The sequence below is a fragment of the Rattus rattus genome, chromosome 1, assembly GCF_011064425.1.
Source record: "Rattus rattus isolate New Zealand chromosome 1, Rrattus_CSIRO_v1, whole genome shotgun sequence".
In the NCBI taxonomy this organism is placed as follows: Eukaryota; Metazoa; Chordata; class Mammalia; order Rodentia; family Muridae; genus Rattus; species Rattus rattus.
Genome location: NC_046154.1, coordinates 174511847 through 174527509, shown reverse-complemented (window position 1 = coordinate 174527509; position 15663 = coordinate 174511847). Strand labels below are relative to the sequence as shown.

Below are 15663 nucleotides of genomic sequence, written 5' to 3'. Positions count from 1 at the left end.
GGACACAGGTAAAGGAAGCAGGCTTTCTTTTCATATTGTCTTTGAACAATGAGTCCTGTGGGATAATGCATGGTTTGTACAGAAATAGACTGACCCATGAACCAGAGTCTTCTGTTACAGCAGCCAATCGCTTCCACCCTCCAGATTTGTGCCTGTTTACATTGCTTTCCCAGTTATCTTTCTCCTTGATTGCATTTGGAACACCCTGGGGCTCTTCTGATGAAATGTTTCCTTGAATTTTATCACCTACCCTGTCGTAAAGACTTTCCAGGGTAACCGTGTGCAATATCATCCACACACCCTGACACAATGCCCCAAGGTCTAGTCTCACTTAGGAAAACATAAGTAGTTTCCTTGTGCAGAGAAAAGAGATAAGACTCAGGAGGGATAGGGTCCTTCAGGAAACCTGGCAGGGTTAGGAAGTATTCTGTGTTCTTTTCATAAGTCTGGGACAACGACAACAAGAGATAGAAAGGGGGCTCAAGTAAACAGAGTTGGTTTTCTTCCCAGGTCCTGGAGACAGGAGGCATAGAACACTGCCGTTATAATATCACACTATTTCTAAGGAGTAGATGTGTGTGTGTGTGTGTGTGTGTGTGTGTGTGTGTGTGTGTGTGTGTGTACACCATGTGGGGATCATAGCACAAACACAAGTGTTAGTCTTCAACTTCCATTTTGTTAGAGACAAGGTCTCTTGTTTTCCTGTTTTATTAGGCCAATTGGCCCATGAGCTTACCAGGATCTTGGGATTTGAACTTGGATCCTCACACTTGTATGGCAAATGCTTTTACCTACTGAGCCCTCTCCCTAACCCCTGTTTAGTTTAGGTTTGTGCAACATTTCAACTGCTAAAAAAAACCCTGTGATATACACAAATATAAACCACAAATTGCTAACAGTAATTTCTGTGATTCTATATATCAGTCAAATGTTTTTATATTGGTATTTAAAAAAATAGTACTACAGAAGATAAAATAGAACGGTAACATTTATGCTAATAATGTTTTTGAAAGGCTTGGGATTGAACCCCAGGCCTCACACATGCTAAATTCTACCACTTGCTACACCCCTAGCATAATTTAAAGAAAAGGATTTTCTCTTTTAACATGTTTATTTATGCCGTTCCCTTGCTTTTTAAATAGAAGGACTGAATGAAAAAAAAAATAAAAAGAAAGGCCATGGCCACTGCTAGGCATGGAAGAGAGGAAGTTGGTTGTAGAGTAAGAGGTGAACATAGAGGCAGAGACATCTGGGAGACTCCAGGGTGAAGATGTTCCAGAAGTCCAGGCCATGTGAGGGAGAGAGGAGAGCAAGGAGAATAAAGCGTAGACCAAAAGGTGCCATGTAACCAAAATGGCTGGATTATATAGGGAAAGGCAACTGAAGGGGATGCCAGCCCAGCTCCAGGGATGGAGAAGTTTAGGGTAGGCGTGGGGTATGGCAGCCATACTCTGTAACAGGTAGGGACTGCGGGATGCTGGGCGAACCTGGTGTCCTTGTTGATGTTAAAGAGGCACCTTGGCCATTTGTCCCAGGTTTGAGACCTAGAGGACCTGGATTTCCCTTTGCGTTGGGCCCCATGATTAATTTAAGGGCTACCTTCTGGCTGTTACATCTGTTGTGCCTAAGAAAATTTGCCAGTAAGCAATGAGGTGGCTGCTCGGACAGTCGTGATGTCAGCGTGACTGTAGGTCAGGGACCCCTGGTTAGCTGGAGAAGTGTGATTTCAAGGTGTGTCATGGAGGGCGGTTCTGGAAGAGATCGGCATTAAGAATTAGTAGATTAAATAAATAAGACAGTCCTCAGTCATAGGGTGAGCATCATTCGGCCCTCAGAGAGTAGGAACACAAGGCAAAGATGGAGGGAGAGCGAATTTACTCTTCCTAGCTGGAACGCCCATCTTTCCTGCCTGCTGACATCAGAGCTGCTGGCTGGCAGGCCTTCAGGCCACACTAGGGATGACAGCACTTGCTCTTTCGCCTTTCCCACTGAAAACCTGTGTAATCTGCCTTAGCTGTAAAATGAGCGCTTAACAGAATATTTCTAATAGTAGAAGACGGAGGTAAATATGAAGACCTCAATAGACATACAAGTATCCCAAAGCCCTCAGTTCACTTGACTCTTCCATGGCTGAAAGGGAGTGTGTGTGTGTGTGTGTGTGTGTGTGTGTGTGTGTGTGTAGCCCAGAAATAACAAGAGCTATGCAGTAAGAATAGGTTCACACACTGCTCTGTAAGAGGCTAGTCACGTGTCCAGGTCTGTTTCTCATGTTGCCCCAATACCCATCTTACATAGCTTTTGTGAGACTTTCTGGGTTGGTGGCTTGAATAGGCTCAGCCCCCACAGATTCATGGCTATCGCAGTGTCGCTGTTAGGAGGCGTATGGCTTTATCGGAGGAAGTGCATCACTGTTAGGGTGGGCTTTGAGATCTCCTATGCTCGATATGGACGAGAGCCTCTTCCTGGTTGCTTGAGGAAGACAGTCCCCTGCTACCGCTTGCAGATCAAGATGTAGAACTCTCTTCTCCTCCAGCATGGTGTCTGCCTGCGCTCCGCCGTGCTTCCTGCTACGATGATGATGGACTGAATAAACCAGACCCAATTACATGTTTTGCTTTATAAGAGTTGCCTTGGTCATGTTGTCCTTTGCAGCAATAAAACCCTGACTAAGACTCTGGGTAACCTGTGGGAACACATTGAGAGCTTTTCTTCCTCGTTTTCTCTCTACTCTAACCACCACCCATCCTCATAGACCTCTTTGTCACTAGTTGTCCTAAACAGCACAAGGAAAGGGCAAGGTGGTTCTTTTTTTTTTTTTTTTCTGTCTCTCAGAGCTAAGTGTTTGCTAACTTAAAGATGCCGTGATCGTGTGCTTCGTTCCTCAAGTGGAGGCCGGAAGGAGACAAAGGGTTGAGAAACATGTGAATGTATGTAAGGGAGAGGGAATCACTAAGTAATAAAGCAGCCTGCCCTCCACTGTTCATTGTCCTACTCAGAGCAGCTGAGGTGAGAGAACCACCCATGAGTCCATTCATGGGCAAATAGATCAGGGAAATGTGCACACACACACAATGGATTATTATTCCACCTTAAAAAGAAGTAAGTCCTGGATTTGACGCAACAGGTGGACCATTTGTGAAGTGAAGAAAAGCCAGACACAGACACACCCACAGTGTGGGGCACATGGCGAGCAGACAGGAAAGGGTTAAGTCCAGCTGGACACGAGCAGCTCATTTGAACCACTCTCGAGCTGCCATTTTGAGCTGGAGAACAAATCCACGGTTGTGAGTCAGACGGTCAACACAGAGAAAATGGCATGTGTGAAGGAGTGGACTCCTCAAGGTCACCTTCACTTCCCTCTTGCTGGAACTGGATCCCTGTGTGAGCACCTCCTACTTGAGTGCAAACTATGTTAAGAAGAAAGTGCAGGATATATCACTTATCCACCCAATGCTCACTGGGCCTTGCAGCATGGCTGGTATTATGGTAATAAACAATGGTATATTTATATCATACTGAACAATGGCATTCTGCCCAGTGTTTGAATTGGAGAGGATCCTCCCTACTTCTTCCTTCCTTTTCCCTTTCTTTCCCATACCTTCTCTTTCCTTCCCTCCCTTCCTTTCCTTTCCCTCCGTCGCTCCTTCCCCCTCTCCCTTCCTCCCTTCTTACCTTCCGTTCTTAATTCCTTCCCTTCCTTCATGTCCTTTTCCCTTCCTTCTGTCTTCATTCCTTTTCTCCTCTGTCTCTACAGCCTTCATTTTCTTCCTCTCTGTATAACCCAGACTGCTCTGAAACTCATTATTTAGCCCAGGCTATCCTAGAAGTCATGATCCTCCTGTTTCAGCCCTCCTAATGCTTAGATTACAAGTACTGTGTCTGCCAGAGAATTTCAAAGCTTCAAGAGCCACAGTCTCTTGGTGCCTGAGATTCCTTGAAGTTGGTTGCTGCGTAAGTCAGAGAAATTACCAATAGGAGCACTAGGTGAAGCTATGACCGAGGAGGCTTCCGGGGCTTTGGTGGTTATGGCGGTTATGCATCTCTTGACATTCTTCTCACTGAGAAGCAGGACCTGTTTCCTCTCCTCCTTGGATCTGGGCTGGGACAACTTTAACCAAGACACTGTGGCCCAAGAGACTGGGAGGCCTTGGGAGGAAACAGGCGCTTGCACTTTCGTCTCTTGAAGCTTGGAAATTCTCTGGCAGACATTTTAGTAACCTGTGGTAGGGAGTCTGTGGAACACCAGAAAGACACAGAGAAGAGGAAAAGTCCCTCTGAATCTTGCCGTCTGGCCAAGAGGCAAGTGTTAGGAGCAGAACCCCCGGATGCATGCTACCAAACAGCCCTGACCACAACTGCATAAATAATTCCTGTCTCAACTAATGGCTAAACTAGAGAGGGAGAGCAAACCTCCTAAGAGCTGCAAGGGTAGTGCCTTCCTTTTTCTATGTGTGCATCTCGTGTCTTGAGGTCATTAAGAAAAATCAATGGGGGTCAAACTCCACGATGCCTCCTGTCTTTTCCCCTTTCAAGAAGCTGAGTCATTTCTGCTTCCAGTTGTGTGGGTGGATAAGGTGGGGGCTTGTTTGGGTAGAGACAACGTCCATCCATACCACGGTTCTCAATCCGTACACCAAGCTTCCAAGCATCCGTATTCCCATTATCTAGAAGAAAGGAGACACGCAGAAACCTTTTCACCTTTAATGGCTTGCCTCTTATCCTTCTTAAATCAAACACAAGTTCTGTCTTAGCGTTAGTATTCCCTCTTTGCTCAGAACCATATACTTCCTGTACAGCTGTCATGGTGGTTAGATGCATGCCCATTTATCAGCATAAACGACAGGAAGGGAACACTCCTTTTCTGGGCTAATGGCTGTATTTTATTTTATTTATTTATTTTTTATTAAGATGTAGCCAAGCCTTCTGGCAGGTTGTTATCAGAAAGAACAGCTTAACATCAATTATGCTAAGACAAAAATCATTATATTTAGCAGTCATTGCCTAGGCTTTAAATGGACTTTATTAAATAACCCAAGATAAACACTTAGTTCGTTCAACTGTTTGGTACATTTGCTGATAACTCATCCTGGGCAGAAGCCTGATGATGTAATTTTGCTTGGAAATAAATTCTCAACAGGACTCATGATGAAGTTCTTTTGTGGTCAGTCAGTGTGAGTAGTTGATAAGAGGAATGCCCAGGGACTCTTATGGGCATGTAAAATTTCTTTCTGTATATTTATGATACCAAATTCTATGCTTTCCAAATACATGGCCATATTCTAAACAGGTTTATACTTTATTTATTGTTCGTTGAGAAATATCTTTCCATTGGGGGTTGTAGCGCAGTGGTAAAGTGCTTCACTAGCATATATGAGGTCCCGGGTTCAAGCCCTGGTAGCAGCTAATACGAATGAGTAATACTCTGCAACCATTCAGTTGACTGTGTATCTTCGTTTGGTTTTTATTGCTGTGAAGAGACACTATGACCACTGCAACTGTTATAAAGGAAAACATTTCACTGGGGCTGACTTACAGTTTCTGAGGTTTAGTCTATTTTCTTCATGGTGGGGAAACATGTTGCCATGCGGGCCGATGTGGTGCTGGAGAAGGGGCTGTGAGTTCTATATCCAGATCCTCGCAGGGCAGGAAAAGACAATGACACACTTCCTCCAACAAGACCTCACCTACTCCAACAAGGTCACACCCCCTAATAGTGCCTCTCCCTCTGGACCTATGGGGGCCGCTACAGTAAGTATTGGAAAACACGGAAACATTTTGGCCCATTACCTGTACTAGCATAGGCTGCTCCTACTTCACGTCTCTTGAATAAGAATCTAAGGTTTGGCTGCTACGTTATTTTTTCGTAAAATAACTCAGTCTCCTTTATGACCGGTATCTGATTTTGAAAGTTACCTTCTCTGTTGCCGTCATAAAACTGACCCAAAATTACATAAGAAGGAAAGAGTTTATTTACCTTTCAAAGTGATAGCCTATGACTGGGGGAAGCCAAGGCAGAAACCCAAACACAGGAACTGAAGCAGAGACCATGAAGGAGTGCTACTTACTGGGTTGCTCCTCATGGATTACTCAGTTTATTTTCTTATACAACCCAGAACCACCAGGTCATGGATGGTACTGCCGACAGTGGGCTGGGGCGACAGTGGGCTGGGGCGACAGTGGGCTGGGCCCACCCACATCAATCACCAAGACCCCGCCCCACAGTCTTGCCCTTAGGCCAATCATCTGAAGGAGTCAATTCCTCAGACAAGGTTCCCTCCTCCTCTGTGACTGGTTTATGTCAAGTTGACAAAAAAACTAACCAGCACAGGGAAGTCTATGGTTTCTGTCTAACCAGTGATGATACACCACGTCAGCACATACTCAGTAGACCTAATTTAGCTATCAAAATGTGCCACTCAGGAAACTTAAGATTAAGTGTTACCTAGTGCTTGTGAGGATCAAGGACATCCAATTGTTCAGCTTCTGTTCTGTATTTAACTGTATCACTAGGAAACCAGTAACTGGGACGTATTCTCTCTTGCAATATACGTTAATACCAGAAATGGTACTCGATACTTCAGAATCATATGCAAAGCCTCATGGGAAAATCTACTAATTTATCTGATATTTGATATCAAGGCTCATTTGACAAATTCCTGCTTGAATGAATTCCAGAAAACTTTATGTGGGTACCTATTGTCTTAGGATTTTTATTGCTGTGAGGAAACACTGTCTTAGTTAGGGTTTTACTGCTATGAAAAGACACCATGACCAAGGCAACTCTTTTAAAGGACAACTTTTAATTGGAGCTGGCTACAGGTTCAGAGTTTCAGTCCATTATCATCAAGGCAGGGACATGGTGGCATCCAGGCAGACGTGGTGCAGGGGGAACTGAGAGTTCTACATCTTCATCAGAAGGCCTCTAGGAGAAAACTAAGTCCCACATGGTTAGGTGTCATTGCCCACCCGAACACTTCCTCCAACAAGGCTACACCTGCTCCAACAAGGCTATTCCTCCAAAACACTGCCACTCCCTGGGGCAAGCATATTCAAAGCACCACAAACACTATAACCAAAAGTAAGTTGAGGAGAAGAGGGTTTATTTAGCTTATACTTCCAAATTGTAATCCATCATTGAAGGAAGCTGGGACAGGAACTCAGCCAGGATAGGAACCCAAAGAGGGAAGAAACCTGAAGGTAGGAGTGGATGCATTTATGTAGGGGTGCTGCTCCCCATGGGTTGCTCATTCTGCTTTCATATAGAATCCAGGACCACCAGTCTGGGGTGGGACCACCCACAATGAGCTGGGCCCTCACACATTAATCACTAACGAGGAAAATGCTCTTCAGGCTTTGCCCACAGCCCAGACTTATGTCAGCATTTTCTCAGTTGGGATTCTCTCCTCTCAGGCGACTCTAGCCTATGTCCAGTTGACATAAAATTTAGCCAGCACAATATATATCCATTTATATCCATATCATTTGAGAGATGAGATCTGTCACTAAGCCACAAATTTATTTTTTGTTTTTTTTCCACGTGGAGAGGTTTAATGAGAGACAGCTAGCACCTGCCTGCATAGAAACCTTGGAGTATGTTAGCACTGTAAATTGCACACACAGTTGGAAGGCATTGAGGAGGGAGATTTAGAACTGTTCACTGATATGTTTACAGATATTTTATCTTCATCTGGAATTACTGGTAGAAATATTCTTCTTCTATTGTCAAAAAAAATTTTTTTATCACATACGACCTTTTTGTTATGTGCCATCCAATTAATTAAAAATCAATCACTGAGTTTATTATATAAAGTAATTTGTGCAGGTATGTGTCTATTACTGGGAGTTGAACTCAGGGCTTAACTGCTAGAATAACTTTCGACCAGCTTATTCTGTGTCAGGCTCTCCTGGGGTTTTTGTGTTCAGATTCACAGTTCGTTTACTCTCTCATATTAGTTCTCAACCTGTGGCTCTCCAACAACCCTTTCACAGGGTTAGTGTAAGACTATCAGAAAACACGTTTACATTATGATTTATAACAGTAGCAAAATTAGTTACGGAGTAGCAACAAAAATAATATTATGGTTGGGGGACACCATATGATGAACTATATGGAAAGGTCAAAGCGTTAGGAACTACTGCCTCAGATTATTTACCCTCCCCCTCCCCACCCTCCCGCACCCCTTTTCAATCTAGGAGAATTTGTCCCTTTTGCCCATAGCAAACACGGCGGAGAACGTTAACAACCTGACCTCTTTCGCCCTCAACAAAGATGGCGACAGTACTTCCTGCTCTTGCCTTCAACAAAGATGGTCGCAATACTTCCTGTCTAGGACTTTTGCCCTCAACAAAGATGGTGTTTGTGGTACAGGTTCCCTATCAGTTTGGATTCCGGTTGTAGTTTTATTTATTTATTTTTTTTAACGATACGTGGTCGCGGACGTAAGTAACACGACTCCATCTTCTCTCGCAGTCCCCGCGCTGTGGCGACATCGCCCCTGCGCGGCTCTCGCGGGGCTGGGCCAGGGTTCGGGTGGCGGTGCTGGGGGTCGGTTTCCTCCTTGAGGGCAGTCGTCGGGTTCACTTACGGTGAAAACCGCCGGTAGCTCTTCCCGTTTGTGCCACAACCACGGCTTTCAGCTGCCGAGACGGGGAACTTTTTACAAGTTCCAAATGGAAACACGTTGTCAAATATGGTCACACACGCCCTCCTCACCTGCCACCTCCCGACTTTGCAGAGCAATGTTGGGATCCGGAGTCCTGCGTCTGTGGGCTGAAGGTGTCAGAAGCCCCGCCCGCCTCCTTTGGGTCTCTGTATCTCTGCACTTCATTACCTCATTGCCACCACACAGCCACCTCTCAGCACACTAAGGACCTGAGCTCATTAAATGTCCCATGCATGAGTGCTCACGGCCGTGCTGCGGCGCACATTCCGAATTCTTGTAAGGCTTATCGTAAAAGACACACAAATACCTATTTTCTTGAAGGTGCTGGTCCTGTAGTGACTTTTTCTCTTCGTAAGAAAGATCCTTAAACTCCTCCAGGTTGTCTTCCGTTGCTGGTCAGGGTCTATAATGTCCCTGGTCTCTTTAGTGGTTTCTGCAGTTGAGGGTGCTGGACTAACTCTGGCAAAGCAAAATTGAAGCCCACTATTCTCTAGCATTTACTTTTATATAATATAAATAAATAGATCAATAAATCTATAATCCCTAGGGGACTGCATTGTAAGTAAGGGATCAGATCTGTTTTCTGTCCGATCTCTTACTGCACAAGGAGTTGAAATAGGACCCCATTATTGAGGAAAGCAGAGATAGACACGGATTCATAACTAGTGCTGTTCATTATGCTGCGAAGTGTTAGAAATTAACGTGGTTTGGCTTAACAGCCATTTAGGAAGCACCGTGGCCCTACACTCTGTTACGATGTAAAGCCCTGACTGATTTTGAGGTGCTCCGTCAGCACTCCTGAAATCTAGGTGCTGATTTTTGGCTCTTTCCAGGGAGCAATGGATGCCAGAGACAAGCAAGTTCTCCGCTCACTGCGTCTGGAGCTGGGTGCTGAGGTACTGGTAGAAGGACTGGTTCTTCAGTACCTTTACCAGGAAGGAATTTTGACGGAAAACCACATTCAAGAAATCAAAGCTCAAACCACAGGCCTCCGGAAGACAATGCTTTTGCTGGACATTCTGCCTTCCAGGGGCCCCAAAGCCTTTGACACCTTCCTAGATTCCCTCCAGGAATTTCCCTGGGTAAGAGAGAAGCTGGAGAAGGCAAGAGAGGAAGCCACTGCTGAGCTGCCTACAGGTAGGCCTCAAAGAGATCACTTCAAAACAGCTCTGAAATTGTTGCAACCAAGCCGGGTGGATTGGAAGTTAGTATTTTAGGAGGGATCATGAACATGGGCAACAATTTGGACAGAGAGGGCATGGCATTGGAGGGTCAAGATGAGGAGGTGGTGTTAGGGAAGGAAGGGAAAATGAAGCACGAGGCTGAGAAGTTCAGGAGGGAGCTCAGAGGACAATTTAGACATGCTTCCAGGAAAACTTGGCCAGTCACTTGGGAGGCATGTTCTCATCAGAGAGCCAGGTCAATCTGAGCCCTTTGGCAACAGGAACCGTTTGGAAAGCGCAGATGGGAACGCAGGCTTTGGCCTGCTGATAACTGATTTGTGGGGTGCCAAGCTGCTAGCTGGAGGAGGTCAGATCCTGGGAGACAGCCTCTAGGAAGGCATGCCCTGCACCTGTCCCTGCAGCCAGCCTCTGAGGCCAGGGGGATTATTTCCCAAGCCTGCCTTAGTTTGTTTTTAAAGGCTGTTGGTGTAAAGTGGCCTTTTAAAATTCGGCTTTGCTCAGACACCTGGGGAATTTTATTTTGCAAGGGCAATCATTTGGGGGAGAATCTTGTTTTGACTTTCCAGGGGAACTGGAAGCTGTGATTTGAAGAGAAACAGCTTGGTGCTTGTGAGGGGGCTGTGGTATAAAGCGCTGTTCTCGTCAATTTCTCTCATGCACAGTACTTTTTACAAAGATTAGGGGCTGACCCAGAAAGGTTAATTTTAATATATATATTATATATACATATTATATATGGTGGAAAGTTGTCCAATCCAACTTATCCAAACCAAATCAGTACATTTTCAGAGTTAAGAATTCAACATTTTCTGGGTTTTCGATATAGATACAGGACCAAGTCAGTGGTCTCCAGAATTTATTGTTATTGTTTTTTTTAAAACAAATGAGTGTAACAGAGCTGGTGGTGGTAGTGGTGGTGGTGTATGCCTTTATGGAGGCAGAGGCAGGTGGATCTCTGTGAGTACAGCTTGATCTCCATAGTGAGTTCTGGGACAGACAGAGCTACATATTAAAACCCTTCCTCAACCCCCAAGTTCCAAATAACTATAACCAGTTAAAAAAATCAAATGCTACCAGTAAATTACTTTTATAAGTAATTTAAACATAACACTATGGGTCTTGTATTTTGAATGGTTTTGAGAACACATATATTATCACAATTAATTCTTTTTTTTAAGTTAATGACATAGATCTCAATATGTGACCAGAATGGGATAACCGGTTAATCTAGAAAGACCTGGTAAACATTCAGTGGCAAATCTAAAAATATCTTTATTCCTACTGGCTTGTCCAAATTACATGTCTTTTTGAAACCCTGAGAATGCTGGCCTTTGAGGACCTCTAGAATTTTCAGCTTGGGTTGTCCTTAGAAAATTACATATTCCATGTGTCTGAACAAAACCAGGGCCAAATAGCCCTGACATTTCTACCGCATCATTATAAGCAGAATATAGAGCATAGAGTTGGGGAGGTCGCGTCAATGAGTTGCGCTTCTCTGGTATTCACGTAGAAGCTTCTCCTGGCTGCATGCAGTTGGATTTGACCAAAGAACCAGAAACTTTCAACTCTCAAAGATGTTTCGTTTCATTAGGCGGTTATTTGGGTTACACAAATGGTTTTGTCATGAATCGTCATAAACATGGGACCCTCCTCCTCACCTCTTCAGGATTATTCAGAGAGCAAGAGAGAACTAAGATGTCCTGGAGAAATTATAAAAGTTAAAGCGAAGCTGAGGGGACAGGCGCTCCTACATCTAGTTATTTATTTTATATGTTCGAGTTTATACGTCCGCGTGCAGGTACGGGCGCTGTGTGTACCTGGTACGCGTGGAGGTAAGAAGAGAGCGCTGGAGCCTTGGCAATGGAGTTGCAGGTGGTCGCGAGCTGCCACTTGGAAGGAAAGGAAACCAGGTGGTTTGCAAGAGCAGCCTGTGCTCCTAACCACTGAGCCTCCCCTCCAGCCCTGAAAAGCAGATTTATAAAGGATATATAAAAAAAAAATCAAACATATCTGTATATGTGCTTAGAAAAGTAGGTTTCCCCCAAGACTTGTTAACTCTGTGGAAGGGTTAAATGGCTCACCTCACAACACAAGTGAGCATTGTGAACTTTTTTTTATATATATATAATTAACTCTGCTAGTGAAAAAAATTCATATGTGGGGGGGCTTTGATTTATCAATTTCTTGGTGAGATAAACCCATTTTGAAGTATGACTGTCGTTTAATATTGACTATTTAAAGTAACACTGATAGGACTAGTAAGGCGGAGACCAGTGATAAAGTCATACCTTTGTCGTGCTCGCTTTAAGAAGAATGATGCTCTCCCTGCAGGGTTAGTGCTCCCTTTGGCTGGTGCTTGCAGTTAGCATGTCCTCAGCTAGTGCGGCAGTGCCACGCCCGGCCGTCTGCAGCCAGGCTCCTCGCCATGATGGCCATGGACTCTAACTCTTTAGAACTGTAAGCCAGCCCTCAATAAACTCTTTCTTTATAAGAAAAAAAAAAAGGTGACATTACAATTGCCTTTGAGAACCCTGTCATTTTAACTCTTACTAATAAGCCCTGAGTTCGAGGTTTGTCAGTCGGTCATTCGATTCCTCACTGGTAGTTTTCTAGCTCACAAGTCTCTTCAAAAGTCCTTATTGATTATTGAAAATCTATTATTCCATAGGGTCTAGTGGTAAATGCGTATAAATTACATGTAATTATATCATCTATCATATACCACATATCGCATACTGTTATACATCATGTATTATATGATATTATAACATTATATATAATAATATGTAATATATATGTTATATATATAGTGTTTTGGGGGGTGAGGGTAGAAATTTTTAAAGAAGTAGGTGCTTAATTGCTTTCTGTTACTTAAGGCCTGAAATATTTTTAAGTATCTAATTTCATGGAAATAAGATTTTGAAATCAGGCTGAGGTTTAGTGAATTGGAAGCTGGTGAGGGTGTTGGGTTCTTTCTCTATGGGGTGGGGGAATGAGGGGATGCTTAAAGCCACGGACCAGCGTCAGAGCTGAAATGCCTTCCAACTTAACATCTCTGGGGAAAAAGCAAACAAACCCAGAGTCCCATTTTCTGGGACCTCAGTGTTTCTCTAACACGGTGCCAGAGCAGTGTAGCACACTCGTATTTCTGCAGAGGCATCATGGGTTTTGTGACCAGGCTCAGGGAAAACAGGGCGTCTGTGAGGTGCGCACACAGTAACCTTTTCTCGCTTTCTGCTTATGTTGGTTGTGGTTGTCCATGGACTGGTTTGGGGCCCTGCCCTCGGGAAGCCTTGAGAAGTAAGGAGTGGCCTTCGCTTAGCCACTGGGTCCATCCTTTCTCAAGAATAAGCTAACTTTATTTTCACTCCAGTTTTCTGCTTGGTGTCTCTGGCCAGCTCTTGGTTTCCCCTTCTTTGTGTACTAATTCCTGTGTTTCATTTCTACATTTTGAGCTGCCGTGGATATTTTTGTGTTATTTGCTTTTTGTATTTTATACCAAATGTAAGTGATTTAGAGTAAAACTGAGTAAAGTCTCCGTCTCTATACTTCTAACTCCCATATCTCAACCAATCCTCAGACAGAAAAGGACAAAACCTTCCCGAATCTTTTGATTATACCTCAGAATTTTCTTAGTTCTCCTAACGTCTCTTCTCAAAAAACAAAGTGTAAAAGTCCGGGACGTTAAGCGGATATTTGGTTTGCCTCTTCCTCACCCCACAAGGACTCTTACCTTTGAAAAGAAGAATTCTGCTGATAAAATGACTTAATCCACCTTGGCACAGTGGAAGGGACACTTGGCAGTACGCCGCCGTGACCAAGGTCACACACCAGACATTAGATCAGCTGGAAGTCCTCTCTGGGTTCCTGCCGGGTCACTTTAGGAGACAGGACAGCGCTGGGCGTGGTGAAGGCAGCCTATGACTGGTGGCTTGGCTTCCCAGCCTGGTGGACCTGACTGAGCTCTCTGTGGTGCCCGAGTGCATCTGGCTTGGGAAAGAGACTTTTTCCGAACCCCTGGCCTCAGTATCTGATGGGACTTGGAGTCAGGCATGGCGGAGTGGCTCATAGGCCACAGGACTCTGTGTTCTAGCTTGTTTGCTCTGGCCTGACTGTGAGGCCGCAGCTCTGCTACGAGCCTCTCAGAAGTCTGTCTTCTGGTAGCCTTCCTTTTCCCTCTTTATATTTCTCTCCGTTACCAACAGGATCCCGGAGTTGTGTATATGCTCAGCCACTAGCAAGAGTAAGCATCAGATGCTTCCTTCCTGGGCCCAGTTCAGTGGCTGCCCTGAGGCTGGCCCCTGTCTCAGCCTTGCCTGACCTTCTGTGGGTCATCCCAACAGACAGGATGTCCTTGACTGCCTGGACGGCCCTCACTAGTGCAATACACAGGGTTGGCTTGCCCATTCCTTTTCTGCCCAGAGGCACCAGGCCCAGCCTGTCCCTTATGAGCTGGCCTCGAGTGACCCCGCTGAGCTACATCAGCTGGTGTCTCTCCTAAGAAGTACATTTTGGCTCTGAAGTACATCCTTGGGTGTATTTGTAGTTACTGAGCTCTCATGACAGCCGTATTCCCTATCCCCATAGGTTTATTGGGTTCCTGACTTGAGATTCTTCCTCCGTAGAGCCTCTTCCAATCATGCCATGGGTCAAAGGCTGGCCCATGAGGTAACTGTTGTGCTGATGTCAGTTTATCCAGCCAGAGAGATTGCTCCCTCTGGTATCCCCAGCCCGATTATCATATACTTCCTGCGGATTAAGTGTCATGGGTCTAAACTGAAGGGCCCTCGGATAACAGAAGGTATCCCTTCATCCATCCTTTCAGATGTGGAGTGGTGTTGACCACGTCTTAGCGGTCAGGTCCTGGGGATCTGACCATAAACAGAACCGTGGACATGGGCTTCGCTATGTTCTCCTGGAGGAGGACCAAGGGTGTGGGCAGATAGCTAATGAGTAAATTACCGTGGCGTGTGTGGTGGGGAGGGTGGGCAGGTAAGCCTTAGAAAGCCTCTCCGATGTGTTGACCTCCCTTCTGGGAGAGAGCGGAAGGTGTTCGGTAAGAGACTTCCCGTGCAGGGATTACACGCCGTACCAGCACAGGACCAGTGATTTAGTTACTGAAGCTGTATGTAGATCATTTGGGACACGCAATGCCCAACAGTGAAGCCCACGAGAACTTCCGCAGTAGTCCAGATAAGGATAGAGGACCCATGCTTCAACACTTGCAGGCAAGAGAATTCCAACAGTGTTTAGTTGGGTTGCTCCCCCTTCCCCGACGTGTTTTCCCACTTACAGAGAGTGGCAGAAGCAAGGGAGGAGTCCCTACCAGGTTTAGAAAAGGAAGGGCGGGTGTAGCTCAGACCGCAGGCGCAGCTGCACAAGCAGCTTTGCCTTGAACACCGTCGGCAGGCTTGGGACTCACTGGCTTCTGCAGTTCTGTCTGCCACCCGACTGAGCATGCTCTGTTTAAGTGAGTGCCGCTTTCCAAGCCGGTGTTGTCTCCAGGCTTTGACCGTACCGGGTGGTGGGAGGACAGGAACCAGTTTAGTTTATGGGTAGCATTATGGAGTTTGTAACTTTTTATCTAAATACAACGTTTGCAATTTCCGCCAACGCTCAGCAAGACGCCGGCAGATCCTGGTCTTTGGGAGCTGGGTGGGACCCACACATCCTATTCTTTTTCTCTGTGGAAACAGAGGCCTGGAAGATTAAGTCCGCTCGCTCCCCATCACTCAGCTAGTTGATGTAATTTATTGCGGAGACTGGAATCCTGGCCTACCAGCTCTTGATTTAGGACCTTCCTGCCTTTCATTTCT

The 15663-nt window shown here is 45.3% G+C and overlaps 1 protein-coding gene across 2 annotated transcripts in view; it reads left to right on the top strand.

Moving 5' to 3' along the window:
• Positions 1-8281: 8281 nt before the first annotated feature.
• Cradd (CASP2 and RIPK1 domain containing adaptor with death domain) overlaps positions 8282-15663 on the top strand; it is a 152225-nt gene continuing 144843 nt past the window's right edge. For both annotated transcript variants that reach the window (XM_032911617.1, XM_032911618.1), the window contains exons 1-2: positions 8282-8439; positions 9497-9800. In XM_032911617.1, the coding sequence (XP_032767508.1) occupies positions 9503-9800 (298 nt within the window). In that variant the 5' untranslated portion in view covers positions 8282-8439; positions 9497-9502. The remainder of the gene's footprint in view (positions 8440-9496; positions 9801-15663) is intronic.